The 18054-nt window shown below is 36.3% G+C and overlaps 1 protein-coding gene across 2 annotated transcripts in view; it reads right to left on the bottom strand.

Annotated features, from left to right (window-relative positions):
* NBAS (NBAS subunit of NRZ tethering complex) overlaps window positions 1-18054 on the bottom strand; it is a 168376-nt gene that overhangs the window by 46209 nt on the left and 104113 nt on the right. For both annotated transcript variants that reach the window (XM_042884755.1, XM_042884765.1), the window contains 4 exons: window positions 17247-17581; window positions 7500-7718; window positions 7059-7261; window positions 61-147 (listed from right to left, as the gene is read on the bottom strand). In XM_042884755.1, the coding sequence (XP_042740689.1) occupies window positions 61-147; window positions 7059-7261; window positions 7500-7718; window positions 17247-17581 (844 nt within the window). The remainder of the gene's footprint in view (window positions 1-60; window positions 148-7058; window positions 7262-7499; window positions 7719-17246; window positions 17582-18054) is intronic.

Raw genomic sequence — 18054 nt, 5'->3', positions numbered from 1 at the left:
CCTTCATTCCTACATAGTATCTCTCAAAGCCTTAACACAGGACTCCACGTAAGTTCTTACCCTTTTTCAACATTGGCATGCACTGCAGAAACAATGCCTTCTAGGATTCCAAGTGGGTCTTTGACTGACGTAGAACCATTTCCACTGCTAAAGGAAGACACAAGAGTCACTGTAAAAACAGTCCTTAATGGTGTACTTAAATCTACCCAACTGTAGAATATATATGAATTATGTAACAGTTTTGGTAGTTTTCTGCTTTTCCTGCTTAATTAGTAGCCCTTGTTTTCATATCTTCCTGGACTGAACAAGGAAACAGTAATTCTGCCAATCTTAAGAGTTTGTGAACGCTGCACTGAAGAAAGGCAGGTATACGGTCCAAGTTAGTTTACTGAGGATGACTCAAAAACCCACAGATAAGTGTATTTGCCCTACTGTTCATCAGCCTATCAAAGTTATTCTGCTATTAAATATGTAAAATAAAAAAAAATAATAATAAAAAAACAATAAAAAAATGATTAAAAAAAAAAAAGAAAAGAAAAGAAATGAAGCTGGTACTTATTAAAAGCTTAATATTGCTGTTACTGCCCTAAAATGGTTAGATAAAATAAAAAGATCCTATAGGTCATTAAAGAAATAATTATGTCAAGATTCCACAAAGACCACTGCCTTGTTTTTTTCCTAATAATTTACAATGAGCAGCTACTGACAGGAACAAATGTAATTAATGAAGGATTTGCTTTACTCACAGTTTATATGCTACTTTATGCATGTATTAAACAGCACAGGATTCAGTGTTCACCTCAAAACTCCTACATACGAGCCTCGAGTAATAACACTGACAAAGGCTTATTTTGATCTTAGTTCAGCTTCAGAAAAAGTGATGCATATTTAATCAAGTCGCTCAAATACAATAAAGTACAAAGTATACTTGAAAAGGGAATCAATTAAACCAATCTACATATTTTAACCTAATTAAACTGTTCATTGAAAACACATTATATTCTTTTATCATTCCAGCCCTTTCTGTTTTGCACTTCATCTAACTATCAGGAAAATAATCAAACCATATACTGTTGGTGTTATCGGTTCAAGCTGGAGAAAGTCATAATGTCAAACAGTTATTTCCATCAGAAGTATCACGGAATCATATAATGCCTGAGTAGCAAAATTACCCTGAACAACTCCTGCTCAAATGACATGAGATGGTGAAAAATCTGTGTTTTTTTTCCTGTTAGATGTTCAGTCTAATAAGACTTTTTACCTCATTCAAAAAAAAAAAAAAAAAGTCTCACCATTAAACACAAATTCAAAATTTCAACCAACCTGTCCTGCTCACTGTCTGGCAAAAACTTCCAAAATTTTAAGAAACACAAAACCCATCTGAACACCTAAGCTGAAAGATTTAGGAACTGCAAGTGAAAGAAGTCATAATGTCTTTCTTGGATAAACTGTCTTCCCTGATTACCTAGACTCCTCTTAAGCAGAGGATACAAAATTTTTCTTCATCACCCATGAGCTTTCCTAAAGTCACAGATCATGGAATGTTTCCAATATATTGCATGAGTGATCTTGGTAACATAATAAACTGAATCTTAGTTAAATGTAATCGGATTACCATTGATTACCAAAAGCTTTTTCATACTATCAGTTCTTTTTATTAAGAAACAACTGATTTATATTGGTAATAGCTGTTTCCAAACCACGAAAGCATCAAATCAGTTCCCGCATAATGTTTTAAGTATGTTCTCTTGGAGAGGTTTTATACCTACTAATGCAAGATTTTCTACTTGAAATTTTGTGCACCAGAATTGTGCACCAGAAGAAAGTCAAGGAAGATAAAAGCAATTGACAAAACTGGACAATACCGTTCTTGAAATTATAGTATTTGACAAATAACCATTTTTTAGATGAGAACTGCTTCTGAGAAGGTGTCAGAGGTGTTAAGCCTATGATATTGCATGTTATTTAAAAATGAATAGAATCCAATACTTCCAATGGAAGGAATTTAGTGATATTTGAAGGTCCAAGCCTGACCACTTCAGGAGTAAAAAGTTAAAACATGTTACTGAGGGCATTATCCAAATGCCTCTTGAACAATTACAGGCATAGGGCATCAGCCACCTCTTTGGGAAACTTCCCCGTGTTTGACCAGCCACAAGGCAAAGAAATTTTTCCCTTTGTTCCAGTTTGAACCTCTTCTGTTGCAGCCCTGTGTGGTTCCCATCCTGTCATCAGTTGCCATACACAAAGCCCAGTACCTCCTTCTGCTTCTCCTCCCTCAGGAGCTGCAGGGAGCAGTAATGTTGCTTCTCAGCCTCATCCAGACCAAACAATCCAAGTGCCTTCAGCCTCTGCCTCACAGGACGTGCCTTGCAGTCCTGCTACCCACTTTTTGTTGCCCTGGACACTTTCAAAGACCTTAATGTCCTTTTTATATTGTGGAGCTCAGAACAGCAAATGAAGTTTAAATATAGTATGAGAAACATTTCTTTTGTATGGCTGGCTATGCTATGTTTAATGCACTCCAAAACACAGTTTGCTTGTTGGCTGCCAGGGCACACCGCTGGGGCATGTTGAGCCTGATGTCACATCAGCGTGGCCCAGGTCCCCTCTCTACCCACTCATCATCTCCCATTCCAGCACTGCTGTGTTCCAGGGGCAGAAGCCAGCAGGACACCAAGAAGTAATTTACTTTTACAGAAACACAATACTTCGTAAAAGATTCCTCTATCACAGACAGGAAACATTTCAACACACTTAATGTGTTTCAAGGGAGGTTGCAGTTACAAAACTGAAAGAAAGGATGCATATTTTCAATCACAGAAGTGCATTTCTGTTTCACTTTCATGTATATCGCAGATACAACCATGATTTTTCACATCCATATTAGCCTTTTCATTTATAGTTACAGTACCTTCATTACATTCCTTGTCATCATCATTACAGAAAATCCAGGGAAACTCCAGTTCAGAGTTATGAGCCTACAAGTATTACTTTGAATGTTAACTGCCAAAGAAGAAATTTGTCTCCTGCAAAACTATTGTATAAAACAGTCCTGTATCAAAGACCAAAAAAATAAAATAAAATAAAAACGTTAAAAATTTGAAGAGTTTTCCCTTGAAATGCTACAATTATTAAAGAAAATTCAGCTTCCTGGGTTCACAGGAAAGACTTCTTTTAATCAATTTTTTGCCCACGAATTCTGAAATGAAAATGCTGCATAAAATGCTGCAGTTAATGTGCTTTGATTTGTGTTATGCTCTCGCTTTAAAGCTAGTATTTAAGCACAGAATAGAGATGTAACCTCTTTCATTCACAGAAATTGCATCAATGCCAATACGCTTAAGAGCTGCCAAGACACAACCTTCCTTCTAAATGCTTGCTTTTTTTTTAGAGTGATGCTACCTTATAATATTGTCTTACTGAATTTCATAAGAGGGAGGATATTACTTCAAGGATTTTCTGTTCTCTGATGGATTTTTACTTCATGCTTCTTATCACCATAGTTGTCAACATTCCACTTCTTGTTATGTGACTACTACCACCCCATGACTTTCACCTCTTGGCAAACAGACATAAATTAACCAGGGCATCTTGTTTTGTAACATTTCACTTTTATTTTTTAGCATCAGTTTATGGATTTATAAAGAAGAATAGTGGTAAAAAAATCACACATCACACACCAGTTGAAAAGGTGTGAATTTCTGAGTTTATCTGAGGTGTCAAACTAAGGCCCCTACCTCCTCTCCCTCCTGTCCTCTCCCTCCCCCCCTCTGTTTTGTCCACAGGAGGGATGCACTTTCCAATCTTTAATGAAAAGTGCTGGTTAGGAGTTACTGGTCATGGTCTGCAGAACAGAATTTTTAACCACCTTTCAGACATTTCTGCTTTGCAATGTCTGTATAAGAAAGGTATAATTCAATTCACAGAAAAAAAAGTATAAAGGAGAATTTTAAGAAGTTTGTCATAGACTGCATATTAATGAGACTCACTGATGTTGAATTAAGTCATAAAATTTAAATCCAGATACATCACACTTCCATATTCCAGCTAGGCTCATTAGGACAGTGGTCATGTAAAGCCAAATTATTATTTACCAACTGGACAAACCCCAGCAAGACAGACAATATTACCGATGTCCCTATGTAAAAGCTCTACCATCACTGAGGATGCTGTGAATATCAAAACTGAGTGACTTCAGGAACACATTTTCTGACAAAGACGACTGCAAATGCTTTGACAGGCTGCCTTCTTTTTATCTGTGGTTCTTCAATTTGATGTAGTTTACACATAATCACTCGCAAATAAATAGAGATGTAAATTTTTTTCCATGCTAGACTTACGTTATCCTGTTATGTCCACTCATATCATCCTACCCACATATAATTTTCCCCCATGACAAATAAACCAAATAAATTCCCTAAGTTTTATCCATCTAAACTGGTACAAAATGTGAAAGAGCCTAGCAGCAATTTAACAGTAGAATACTTCCATGTGTGTTGCATGCATCTGCTGTTTGGAACAGAAGTACCTTGGAAGAGTTTTCTGGAAAAATATTAAAATGAGAAATATCTGTCTATTTATCATAAATGGTATAAAACAACTTTCTCCCCTATCCTCCCATTCCTACTCCTTCAGCCAAAATAAAGTTTTTCGCTGGTTACACGAGGTCATTGATAAAGTGGTCTTTCATATGGAATACTCAGCAAATCAAAGACCAAGGCAGGCAAAGACCCAGCCCCAGCATCAAATCCAAGAGAGTGTTCCCAGTGAATTAATTTAATCGGACTATAGAAAAAGAAAAAAGAGCCAAAGTGAGCATTTTATAATGCTCTGGAGGAGGAAGAGCATCACTAACAAAAGGATTTTTAAGATCTCATTGATATTCTGTTAACAATGGCCACAAAACATATTGAACTCTATTTTCCCTAGGAACACAAATTATGATAGGGGTACAGAGGTCAAACCCCAGAACTTCATCCTCTGCTTATTTCCTGCAAAATTTCATATTTTAGCTCAAGATCAACAGCAATGGGAACTGAATGTATTTTTTTTAAATTAAATTACGTCAGAGAGGCATGTGTCTGAACACTGCTATCTCGTTGGTAGGAAGAGGAAGAGGTTGCTCTTAATGGGCTACAAACATCCATGGACTTCAAAATCTACATCTTAAAATCTTGCTGCAGACTAAGAGAATCTTCACAGGTTTATTTAATCCTAACAGAATGTTTTCCGTGTACACTCTCCTCATGGGCTGTCATTCAAGCCCCTAAAGCACATTCTCTATTATTTCACTGCTCTAATAAATACCTTCAGTTTCACTGTGGCAGGAAAAAGGTTGAACCTCAAAGGACATGCTATAGTTCCACATTACTTGCCAGAAGAATTTTACAGTCACCATCATTATGAAAGCTGTCAATTTATTATTTTTTTTTTTTTACTGCTTCCTAGGAGAAGGTATTACAAATGGCAAGCTCAGCTAGGAATAAGCACTAAAAACAATGCATAAAATGGACGTTATTTCACTGAAGGGCTTTTCAATAAACTTGCCTTTCTTTCTCTCACCTGTGTTCATGTCCTCATTATGTCCACTCACACTTATTTTTAACAGCTCTATATTCTCAGAGACATAATTTTCTCCCAAATGCCAATTAAATTAAAATTATCTTAACCTCAAACTTGTGAATGAAAGATACGTCCCTTCTGGGCTAGAAGACAGTAAGTACAGACACCATTGCTAACTCAACAGGCAGTATACTCTTCAATGCAAAAATCTTTCTTCCTTCCTCATTCAAGACACAATAGGTACTTAAGGAAGCACACAATAACTACAGTAGTTTTGTAAGACTCCTTTCAAGAGTTATATTTGTTATTTAGAAACAAGATTATAAATAATATATGCATGTAAAAGACCTACGTATTGAAGTTAATGCAAATGCTAAACTCACTATTAACTGAGGCTAAGAAAACCAGCAACAGCTGATTTATTCTCCTCTTGCATCATTCAGGTCTCACCCCATCTCACAGAATTATTCAAGGACATGTAAGTATAAAGTGCAGAAGCCAGTTATTTCACATTTTTCTCCATACTCTTCACATAAAAGATGACTCATTTTGCTACGGTAGTATAAACAGAATGGTTTGGTTTGTGTAATGCAACTACAGAGGTTCTGGAGCTGTGAATTCTAGAACAAGATAGGGATGAACAGCAGGGAACATTCCTATGATGGCAGTAACAGCAGCAAGAAACAGTAAGCGTCAGAAAGAGTTGGTCAAACAACACTCTTCCTCAAATCAAAATTTATCTCCCAGAAGTCAGCTCGTTGTGTCATTTATTTTTAATCACTGTTACTTTTAATTGCTGTAGGAAGCATAGAATAATCACAGTTGCAGTTTAGCTTGGGGGTTGGATGTGACTCAAAGGGAGCCAGAAGAAGAGCAAAAACTCTAGCTTTCTTTACAAGAACAAAAAACAAAGATGAAAAACTTACTTAGAAAGACTATGAATTCATAATTTTAAATTAACATATAATCTGAAAAGCTTGAAAATGAGAAAAAGAACCAAAATGCTTCCCCCCAAAAAACCAGCAAATTACTCAAAAGATGGAAATCATACTGCACTTTGTAGAATTGTAGAATTGTAGTGGAAACAGCTGTTGTTGGGCTTCTACTTCCCAAATATCTGCATGAAAATGTACACACTATTTCCCTCTCTTGAAGAGGGAAGAAGTACATGAAATCATAAAATTGCCAAAAAGTTTCTGAAATGCATGCACAAATAATGAAATTGTAAACCTAAAGGTTTAAAACTTAAAAGCACTTGTCAGTGAACAGAATGAGTTTTCTTGCTTCTTCATTCAAGTAACTCAGGCTTTCTAAACTCAGAATAACTATCATCTCAATATGACATTATCTGTGAGTGGAAAAATAAGAAGTCAATTCCTCTCATTATCTAATCTATAAAATCCACACTTTCAAAGCAAACAAGCATTCAATTAAAACAAACAGAAATTAACAAAAAAAAAAAAAAACAAAAAACATGCTGACATCAGACTTACCTTAGCATACATACAATTTTTTTAATAGCACATTGAACAATATCTTTGGTAGAAAGACAAAGATCTCCAACAGCCACTTCTATCAACTGTTGTATCATGTCCAGGGGCTGACCATCTATACACATGGTTACTGCTTGCTCATGGATTTGGTCTCTCTCTGACCTTGACAGGTCATACAAATAACCATACTTTTGCAGTACATCCTGTGAGCAGATAAGTTTTGAACATGAATCAGTGCACTTATTTATGGGCATGTGTCATCTTTACTTCTGCCAAGATAAAACACTACTACAAAACAGAGAAGACTGGTAGAAATGAATTTTCAAACACTAAGCAAACAAAAACAAAGCTGTAAAACACAAAAAATATGACAGTAGTTTGATGTGTATCACTACTGGTTATGGCAACACTCAAAACAAGTATCAGATTGGTAACCATTACCTGCTCGCTGTTCTTCAAATAAGTGATAAAACTATGAGTGAGTGTTTCCAGATGAGCAAGGGATTGCTGCAAGTGATTCAGAGTTTTTTCATATGCAACAGCAGGATTTTTTGCATCCTCCATCTCATTCTCAGAATGCTTTTTTCTTGATTTCTCAGAAAGATGTTTGACTGCCTTAACAGCCTTCTTAGTCAGTTCCATCCTGGCTTCAACAGGCAGCTGAAAGAGATTGCTCAATATTTAATCATTATTATTCTTATCTGTACATTACCATTTGTATTAAAACAATGCTTAGAGGTACAGTTTTCTACGGTTGTGCATTAAAAAACCTGAAATGTTTTAGGAGAAACAAACTTATTTACTCATTTATTTTTTAAAAGATCAGTATTCCATTTACTTTCTTCTGTCATCCTTTTTTTATTCACCTTGAATATGGCTCACAATAGAACATACAAAATTACTAAAGAACTTTTCACGATTTTTTCAGATTTTTTTTTGTTGTTGCTTTCTTAAAACTTTTTACCTTTGCATTAAGAGATGTCTGGGGATCATTCTACAATATGCACTGAAAAACTCAAATCCAAAAAATTAACTTAAGCTTAGTTTTGTTAAGTCTAGATAATGGTTTGAAATACATCTCTAAGATTATTCATCTTAACATGTGCACTTAACATGTATTTCATCATAAAGAAAGACCACTTCGAGGTCTACTTCAGTAATTTATCTTGAGCCATGTACGAGTTGATCTGCTTGAGCATTTTCTCATTTTCTGAAACTACTTCAGAGGTGGGTTACCACCACATTATGCTACTAGTGCAATGAAGATTTTGCAGCTATCAAGTTTTTGTCAGTCTCTTATAGAAGTACATTACAGTTCTACATAATTTTAATAAAACGTAGGCTGCAACAGATTGGCTTTAAGAGAGATAGAAACTCCTTTCAAATCTACATATTTAAAGTGCAAGTTATACAGAATAACAACTTGCTGTTTTGAAAGACCTTTACAACCAGATGTATCTAGGCATTAAAGCAAAAAAAAAAAAAAAAAAAAAAAAAAAAAAAAAAGTCTTCTTTTTCCATTAAACTTCTAGTGGAGATCATTTTCCAGATACATTCATGCATACACTGAATGAAGTCTCCTTCTATGCTTCCATCTGGCATGATGGGGTTATTCCAGTGCATCAGAATGGAACTGAGTACTTCAGAATAGAAGCCAGGCAACAATTACTGATTTCCAAGCTTCCAGAATCCAGGACTACTTTGGGAGCAGATAAAGATGGAAACACTCTTTAAACAGACAGCATTTGCAGCAAACTGCTGTGCACTTAACAGCACCATCAGCTAGAAATCTAAAACAAAGTCTGAAATATCATTTTTAAAATTATACATCATGTATAAATTGTTAAATTATAATTTCAAGTCCTGCTTTAAGATGCTTGAAATAAACTTTCTGACGGATGGAGGTCTCCTCTGCCTACGCCCACAGCATTAGATACTTTAACATCAGTTATTTTAACTACTGGTTTACTAGACGAAGACATGCTAACAGCGTTAATTTCAAAGTAGATCTACACAAAAAACAGAAAACAAAGCTTGGATCTGTATCATATATTGAATAGGAAAAAGGTGGATTTACCACAGAAAGAGGAAAACTAAGCTGATATAATAAAAGCAGGGAAAAGGTGAGACTCTTCATATCATGTTACAATTTAATGACTGTGGATGGATTTATGTATCCATTTTGTAAACCTCATAAAAGATGAAAACAGCTATATTTTTCATTTTCTCCCTTCAACTGTATATTTTCTAATGTTCAAAATGCAATTAAGAGAGATGCAAAAAGGCAAACAATTTAAGTATTCCATCTAACTGTTATATCCTAGAGAACTGTGTGAATATTCTGCATGCATAAAGTCATGATGCTATCAGCATACATAGAATAGAGCATTAAAAACAAGAATGGTATTCCAAGACTATTTTAATTTTGCATTCTTATTTGCATACTACTAAAATGCAGCACTACTAGCATATCTTCTCTATGATTATTTTATTCCCAAACATAAATGGCTATCCTCCATATTTCTAGTCAGTGCAGTAATGAGATTTGGTGTCATATTCAGTGAAAAAAATAGCTTAGGGGCTACTTCAATCTTTGTTCGAATGTGAAGTATTCTTTTTTCTAAGAGGTTTTAAAGTTCAAAAGGATCATTAATTCTATGGGCTTCAATATGTGGTAAAAAACAACAACAACAAAAACTAAAAATCAGTTTTCTTTCATATTCAAATAAAGGAACGTCACACACTTTCAGCCCAACAGATTTCACTCCTTAGGATAAAAATCCATCATAGAAGCCTATTACCTTCAGAATATTTAAGTACTTCTTAAAGTATTGCACAAGTAACATTTATTTACTTATGAACTTCCTGATCCTGTCACTCTTACTGACAGTGATTAACATTCAGCTATGAGGTGATAGAAACAGTTTCACTTTAATAAAATCCTGGGACCCCCAGCATCACTATCACAGACTGGATGAGGTTGACAGGGCCCTCTGGTTTATGTGGCCCAACTCCAGCAGCGACACAAGCAAAAATACCCACAGAAGGTTTCTCAGGACTAGATCCAGGCAGATTTTGAAGATCTTCAAGGAGAAGACTCTACAGACTCTCTGGGCAACCAACAAATACACACTGCCTGATGCTCAAAGTTAACAGTTTGGTTTGGTTCCTGTCTCTGCCATCAAATTCCATCTTCATGTACTTCAACGACCAAATGCCATCTAGGCATATCTCAACAAGACACAGTAGAAGGAAAACCAAGTTACTTTAATTATAGAATAATGAAAGATGGTTCCCAATTCTTACAGGTGGGAGGAGACAACTGGAATAGCAAAGGCAAAAAAACTTGTGAATGAAGACAAAGAAAGTTTAAAACATGAAGGAGTGAGAAACTGTGGCAATCACTCACCACCTCCCATAAACAAAACAATGCCAAGAAAATCTCTGATTGCCTTTGGAGGACACCTCAACACTCACATTTGTTACTGCTGAGCATGACATCATGTGGTAAAGAACTCTTTTGGCCAGATTTAGTCAGCTGTCATTTCTACCTTTTTGCCTACATCCAACTTACTAACCTGGAGAAGGAGAGAAAGTCTGGATGCTGTGCAAGTCAAAACATTGGTGTGTTATCAACTTTGGTTTAGCCACAAATCAGCAGGTGCAGTACTTTGTAGAAAATAAACAAAAAATCCATGGCACATAAGCTATCATGAAAAAAATTAACTCCACCTATAGTACAATTAATCTGAAGAACAGTGTAGAAGTTCTAACAAATGTAAGGAATCAGTTGTAGGAAAGACACTACTCCTTAAGTTTTCTCTTGAAGCAGACTTACTAGAATATATTAATGGTAAGGTACAATGAAGTATCTATGTATTGATGTCAGAAAAAGAGGTACTATTAATACATATGAGGAAAGATGTCATACAAGACAAACTGATTGAACTGGAGCATAGTGATAAAAAGTGATAAAAAGATGACAAATAATTCAAAATCTGACACGTGAATGCAGCTGTGCTTTGTAAGAACGTTATTAACACGTCTTGTAAATCTTCAAGTATAGTTATACTCTTTTTCCTTAAAACAATGTAAAATGCTAAGAAGTCAATCAGTCAGCCAAAAGGTACTGAGTATTACAAAGAACTTCTTTAAAGCTGAGCTTTATCTACAACTAATTAAAATGGCATTTAAAGTCGTTCAAACTGAAAGAGAAGATGATGCAGAAGTGAGTTGTCCACTGTTCATCCATTTGGCACTTAGTCAAAATATGCATATCATATTCCTGCTTACACAAGATGAAAACTGTCAAAAAGGCATTACAAACTCAAAAGAAATAAGGGTCAACCTTTCAAATAAAACCATTACGCTACTTGTGAAGTTCTTCCTTTGTATCAGAAGTTACACAAAGAAAAAAAAAGGAATGGAGTAGAAAACAACAACAAAAAAAAACCATAAGCCATACATCAAACAAATGTGGGAGTCTGTGGAGGCTGTGAAGTAAAACTTCAATTCTCTCTATAGATGATCTAATTGATTTACCACTGTTTTTAGTTCTCTTTTCCGATCTTAAGCTCTAATCTTTTCTTCCTATCTAACATATTACACCCATCCTCATTTGGGATATTATCCTCAATAATGAAAATATGGTGACATAAAAGTTAATTGATTTCAGTTGTGGTTTTGTGGTTGGTTTTCAGGCATGTTTCAATGAACTTCTGGATAACGACATACAAGCTGAAACAGATGGTTCTCTGAAGATGTAACAGATCATCTAGCACAACCAGAAGAAATGTCTGCAACAACAGAATTTAAAAATATATTTAAAAATATATTAAATACTTCAGGTCACAAAGGAAGCCATGAAGACAAAGTTGCTATGATCACAGCTGTAATTAAGAATTTGCAAAGTCAGCATTATTTAAAATAAAGGAGAATTACTAAAAGAAAAAAATCCAAATGCATTCAAAAATGTGTTAATGCCACTGAACATATGGAGTACCTAAACAATGGGAAATCTCATACACAGAATATTTAAAAGGTCGTAAATATCATAGAACCATATAATCACCAATATTGGAAAGGACCTCCAAGTTCATCAAGTCCACCTTCCATCTATATTTTCCATTAAACCATGTCCCTCAGTACAACATCTAAACATTTCCTGAACACCTCCAGGGATGGTGAATCCAACACCTCTCTGGGCAGCCTATTCCAACACCTGACTGCCCTCAAAGAGCAAATTTTTCCTAATATCCAACCTGAACTTTCCCTGGTGTAACATGAGGCTATCCTCTCTAGTTCTATCACTAGTTACATAGGAGAAAAGCCAAACCCCACCTCACCACAACCTCCCTTCAGGTAGCTGTAAGAAAGTGGTAAAGTCTCCCAAGAGCCTCCTCTCCTCCAGACTAAACAATCCCAGCTCCCTCAGCCACTCCCCATAAAATCTGCACTCCACATCCCCCACCAGCTCTGTTGCCCTTCTCTGTACACGCTCCAGGGCCTCAATTCTTGTAGTGGGGGGCCCAAAACTGAGCACCATACTCGAGGTGCGCCCTCACCAGGGCTGCGTACAGATGGATGAACACTTCCCTGCTCCTACAGCAACACTATTTCTGACACAAGCCAGGATGCCACTGGCCCTCTTGGCCACCTGGGCATTCTGCTGGCTCACATTTACTCAAGTGTTGACCAGCACCCCCAGGTCCATTTTTTCCCACACAGTCTTCCAGTTACTCTGCCTGAAGAGTTATTGTGGCCAAAACGCAGGACCCAGCAGTTGGTCTTGTTGAACTTAATCCCATTGGCCTCAGCCCAGCAATTAAGGCTGTTCAGATCCCTCTGAAGGGCATTCCTACCCCCAGGCAAACTTACACTTCCTCCCAGCATGGCATCATCCGCAAACACACTCAACACCCTCATCCAAGTCATCAATAGACATTGAACAGGACAGGCTCCATTTCTGTCCCTTGGGGAACATCATTCACGACTTGTGGACTCCATTTAATGCCAGTCATCACCACAATACCTTCCAAATGTAGCTTATGTTGATGGAAGGATCAATGCTTCAGTCCTTCAATGTGTGAAACTGACTAAGAGTTAAAAACTTGACTTGCTTCGTTCACCATCCATCTATGCTTTGTCCAGCTGCAGGCAGATGCTGATATACCAGACCCACAGAAGAGTTGTAAAAATAATGAAAGATTTAGAAAAAAAGAAAAAGATGAGAAAAGTCCCCAAACTCAGTGTATCAAAGACAAGTTGAAGAGGCTCCTGCAGAATTTGTGGAAACAAAACCTTGGTGATTATCTCTTCAGTACAGCAGAAAAAGAAGTCTATAAGCTGGAATTTCAAAATTAAACAGTCTAGCAAAAGAAGCATTTAAAAAAATAAACACAGAACAACTAGCCACTAGAACAATCAAGTATTATTAATAGCTTCACAAGTCACTCAATCTCCCCCTGGAAAACATGCCCAGTATCCTATAGACATGCTGGCATTAAAAAAAATCAAGCAAAAAAATGTTTGGGAAGTTGTCTAATCTGTCTTGTACAGAATATCCAGTACATTAACAGCATTACTTTGGGCTTAATGATTTACCGGTTTCCCACCGTGATATAAGTTTCCACCACCCAGTCACCCCTTAGTTTGAATCTTTAAGACTGGGGAACTGAATCTCATCTTCCAGGTAGTATCTAATTCCTGTTGACTGCAAAAATATGGAAGAACACATCTGAGCTCTTATATGAGCACACAGTCACCTAAAACCTCACCATACTGCAAATCACTAGATGTGAAAGGACAACTAACACAGTTATGTAAAAGGCTATTGGCAAGTATAAAAAGCCCATTCATTTTTTCAATTGAGATTTTCCTCTCAATTTCTTTGCCAGCTGAACACTGCTCATTCATCTCCCTTTAAACTCATTTACCGCTGGCCCAACTAATCTGAGAAGCAATCCTTCTACCTTTCAGATGCCTATTTATTAGTAGCATAAAAGAAGCAACAATGAAAGTAGTTGCTATGGCATCTTCACATATGAAAAATGCAAACGACTTCTACATCTGATCATAAGAAAAGTTCTGTAATAAATCAGACCTATGGCTGCTCTTCTTTCCCAACCCATACTCCATGCTGTAATTATTGTGACATTACCCACAAATGTCTCTTATTAAAACATAAATTTTTAAAAATTTCTATAGAAGAGCAAGTAGAAGGTAAAGGTGAGGAAGGGGACCCACTGTCAAAACCCCAGCAAGTTCCTGTCTTTCTCGCTAACAATTACAAGTTGCAGATGTCAGCACTAAATCCCCATGCTTTAATTCCCCTTTTAAAGTTAAGCCCTGTTTCCACATTCCGTCCTATCAAGTGACACAAAAGTAGAAGAGGCTTCCAATTGCTTTGCTGGCCTGTTACCTGCCTCTCCTTACTTCTGCTAATAAAACAGTGAGTGATATTCTGGTATCAGCTTCCTAAATTCCCACTCAGTTAAAATTCCAGTGATACCCTGGAATTTCAACTTGCACAGCCTTCCATGCAGCCTTATCACACCATAGTAACTGTCCTATCCTACCTACTTGACCTTCCTTCCATAACTTATCACTTCAGAATTTCTTGATTATTCCTTGATTACTTCATGTGTAAGCATCAAGTTTTTTGCAGACCTTTACCTATGTTAAATATCAATATCTCTATGAAATACAAAAATGCACAGAAATATTAGATACAGAACTAAATAAATACAGAACTAAATAAATAGTATTCTGTAGTAAATATTTCTAAATATTTATTTATATATATTTATTTTTATATATTTATTTATCTATTCTGTAGTAAATATTTCTAAATAAATAGTATTCTGTATAAATACAGAACTAAAATTCTAAGTAAAAGGTACAGCATTAAACTGAAAAATACTTCATACATAAAAGTTATAGGAAAAAGATACCTGATAAATACCATCTCAGGAACTGTTACGATAATTTTTCATTGTACACTTTCCACTTGAAAATTAGTGTCTGGATTCTAAGACAAGAATAGTTGCAAGCTGATTAAATAGCTGTTTTATTCTCAAACCCAGTGCACAGTAGATGCTAAATCAGCTGATCTGATCAACTGCTTCAAACAATTCTCAAGTTCGTTTTATGACTTTTGGGCTTCATCCCAAAAGCTTTTTGCTAAGTTCTGCTTACAGAGCAACCACAATAACCTTCAAAGAACTATCAGCAATTCCTTTTCTTTACATCTGTTCATCTTAAGAGAGTACAGAAACTATATTAGAATCCTAAACAGAAACAAACATAACATTTCAAAATATGTTCACAGGGAATGTTACTCCCTACATCATTCATAAATGAGAAATAGCTTCTGAAATGCTCAAGGCAAAATAACAGATAAGAGTTTAAAGGAACAACTAGCAGCAGTCATACATGAAGACAACATTTCCTTCTCACTTGAATACAGTCATCCCCCAGCCACCTCAGTGCAGGGTCATGTCTAGCAACTGAGACCTCATCATGACTGCAAATATCTCCCAATAGGCATGAAACTCTCTTCCAATCATGAAATATACCTGGTTGGAAGAGACCCACAAGAATCATTATGTCCAACTCCTGACTCCACACTGAGAGCACTATTCAAACATTTTTTGAACTGCTGCAGCATCATGCCATAACCACTGCCTGGGCAGTCTGCTCCAGAGTCCAAGCACACTCTGATGTAGAGCCCTTCCCTAACATCCACCTGCCCCTTGCCTGATGCAGCTCCATGTTGTTCTCTCGGGCTGTGTCGTTGTCACCAGAGACACGATTCAATGAATAACAAAAAGTTTTCACTTTTCTGGCACTCTTTTAAGTTACACCACTTGCAGTATTTGTATTCTAGTACAGCAGGAACATTAAAACAATATGCAGAGAGAAAAAAAAAAAAAGACACCTCATGGGAAAACATGAATAAACAGCTCTGTAAAATGAGCATGACGCAGAATAGAGAAGATTTAAAAAAAATCTCCATCATCTTTCCATTTCAGATTAAGTTAGTGAAGACAGTATCTCAAGCTCTTAAGGAAATTACAGAATCACAGAACGGCCTTGGTTGAAAGGGACCACAATGATCATCTGGTTTCAACCCCTCTGCTACGTGCAGGGTCACCAACCACCAGACCAGGCTGCCCAGAGCCACATCCAGCCTGGCCTTGAATGCCTCCAGGGATGGGGCATCCACAGCCTCCTTGGGCAATCTGTTCCAGTGCGTCACCACCCTCTGTGTCCTCCTAATATCTAACCTAAACCTCCCCTGTCTCAGTTTAAAACCATTCCCCCTTGTCCTATCACTGTCCACCCTCGTAAACAGGGTTTACGTTCCCCCTCCTGTTTTTATGCTCCCTTCAAGTACTGGAAGGCCACAATGATGTCTCCCTGGAGCCTTCTCTTTCCCAAGCTAAACAATCCCAGTTCCCTCAACCCTACTTCATAGGAGAGCTGCTCCAGCCCCTGATTATCTTCGTGGCCCTCCTCTGGACCCACTCTAAGAGCTCCATGTCCCTCCTGTACATAAGCAATCTGTTATCACTCTTTTGTGCTTCATAGTAAAGATATATGACAAAGCATAGGTAAAATTTTGTGTTAGAAATAGCTTTATAACCAAGTTTCACTGGGCAAAAGTAAAAGGCAGATCTGATAGCTTATGCTACAGACATGAGAGTACATTCTTTCAGTGCTAGGCTTTCAGCCAGATGGAAATTACGACACAGTTTATCATTTAAATTATTACAGCGCCTGGAAACCATATGCAGTGGCCCAGAACACTTCTCTGTAGAGCATCTTATTCAGTATGCAAAAGACTAGTAGTAAATAGAAGCTTGCAGCACAATGAATTTTAGGATTAGCACAAGTAAAATAAACACATGAGAAGAATATCTTGTTCTCTTCTGAAACAGAATACTGGGACTTTAATGTTCCATGAAAATCTCTCTTATCCCCAGAGCTAGCTCCTCTATCCAAACAATTATTTTTCTTTGTATACTGACAGAAGTAAAAAGAAAAAAGTGTACATGTATATGCTCATGAAATGATCCTTAAGAACTGTAAAATTAAAAATACCAAATCTTGCTATGAATTTCTCCCTCACAGAATATTAACTGAGCTCCACCTGAAGTTTGAAATTCTTCAAATAGATCCACTTACCTTTGTGACAGCTTTTGAAGAAAAAGTAATTTCATCAATGAAAGTGATGATATCATCTGGATCAAGTCTATCAAAGTACTTTGAACACACATCATATGCATGTAGCAATTCATCCATGGTTTCTGGTGTTTTTTTAATGAGATGGTGATCACCATTCCAAAAAAGGTTTTGTAACCAGACAGCATAAAGAGAGCTTGGTGACAGCATACTGCCATCTTTTTTAGGGATTTTGGGAGCCAGTTTGGAAATAGATAAAATATTTTGACTTGTAAGTATGGGCTCCAATGTTTCCAAAGGGTTTTCATTTTCATCCATTAGCTTTTTGTAATTAAGACCTATTGACAAAAAGAAAAAGGCAAACAAAATAGAAGTTATTCAAAACTACATCTTCACATTTCTGTGTAAAACTAGAAAAACTCTTACTCCTCCTTCATTTACAATCATGCATACAGACTAGAGAGGAAAAAGGGAAGAAATAACATAAGGGGATAAATAGTGTTGTTTTTTTTTTTTGCAAAAGCAGGAGGTAACATCAAAGCAAAAGCACAAAATAAAATTACCCTCTTTACAAAACTGCTTAAAGTTTTTGACAAACTATATAACATAGACTTTTGAAGATAATATTCTCAAAATTGCTTAAGATGGTTCACACGAAACTTTCAGGCTTATGCTCCAGGATGTCTGTATTTCTACTTTGAAAATTCACTATAATTTATTGCTAATAATTTTGACATGCATCACTGATTCAATATTTTTAATTCTTTTTTTTTTTTTTTTTTTTTTTTTTTTTTTTTTTTTTTTTTTTTTT

The sequence above is a fragment of the Lagopus leucura genome, unplaced genomic scaffold (assembly GCF_019238085.1).
Source record: "Lagopus leucura isolate 7727_CA_CO unplaced genomic scaffold, USGS_WTPT01 Super-Scaffold_73, whole genome shotgun sequence".
Lineage (NCBI taxonomy): Eukaryota > Metazoa > Chordata > Aves > Galliformes > Phasianidae > Lagopus > Lagopus leucura.
The sequence above is the reverse complement of the archived record's forward strand: the minus strand, read 5'-3'. Positions and strand labels throughout refer to the sequence as shown.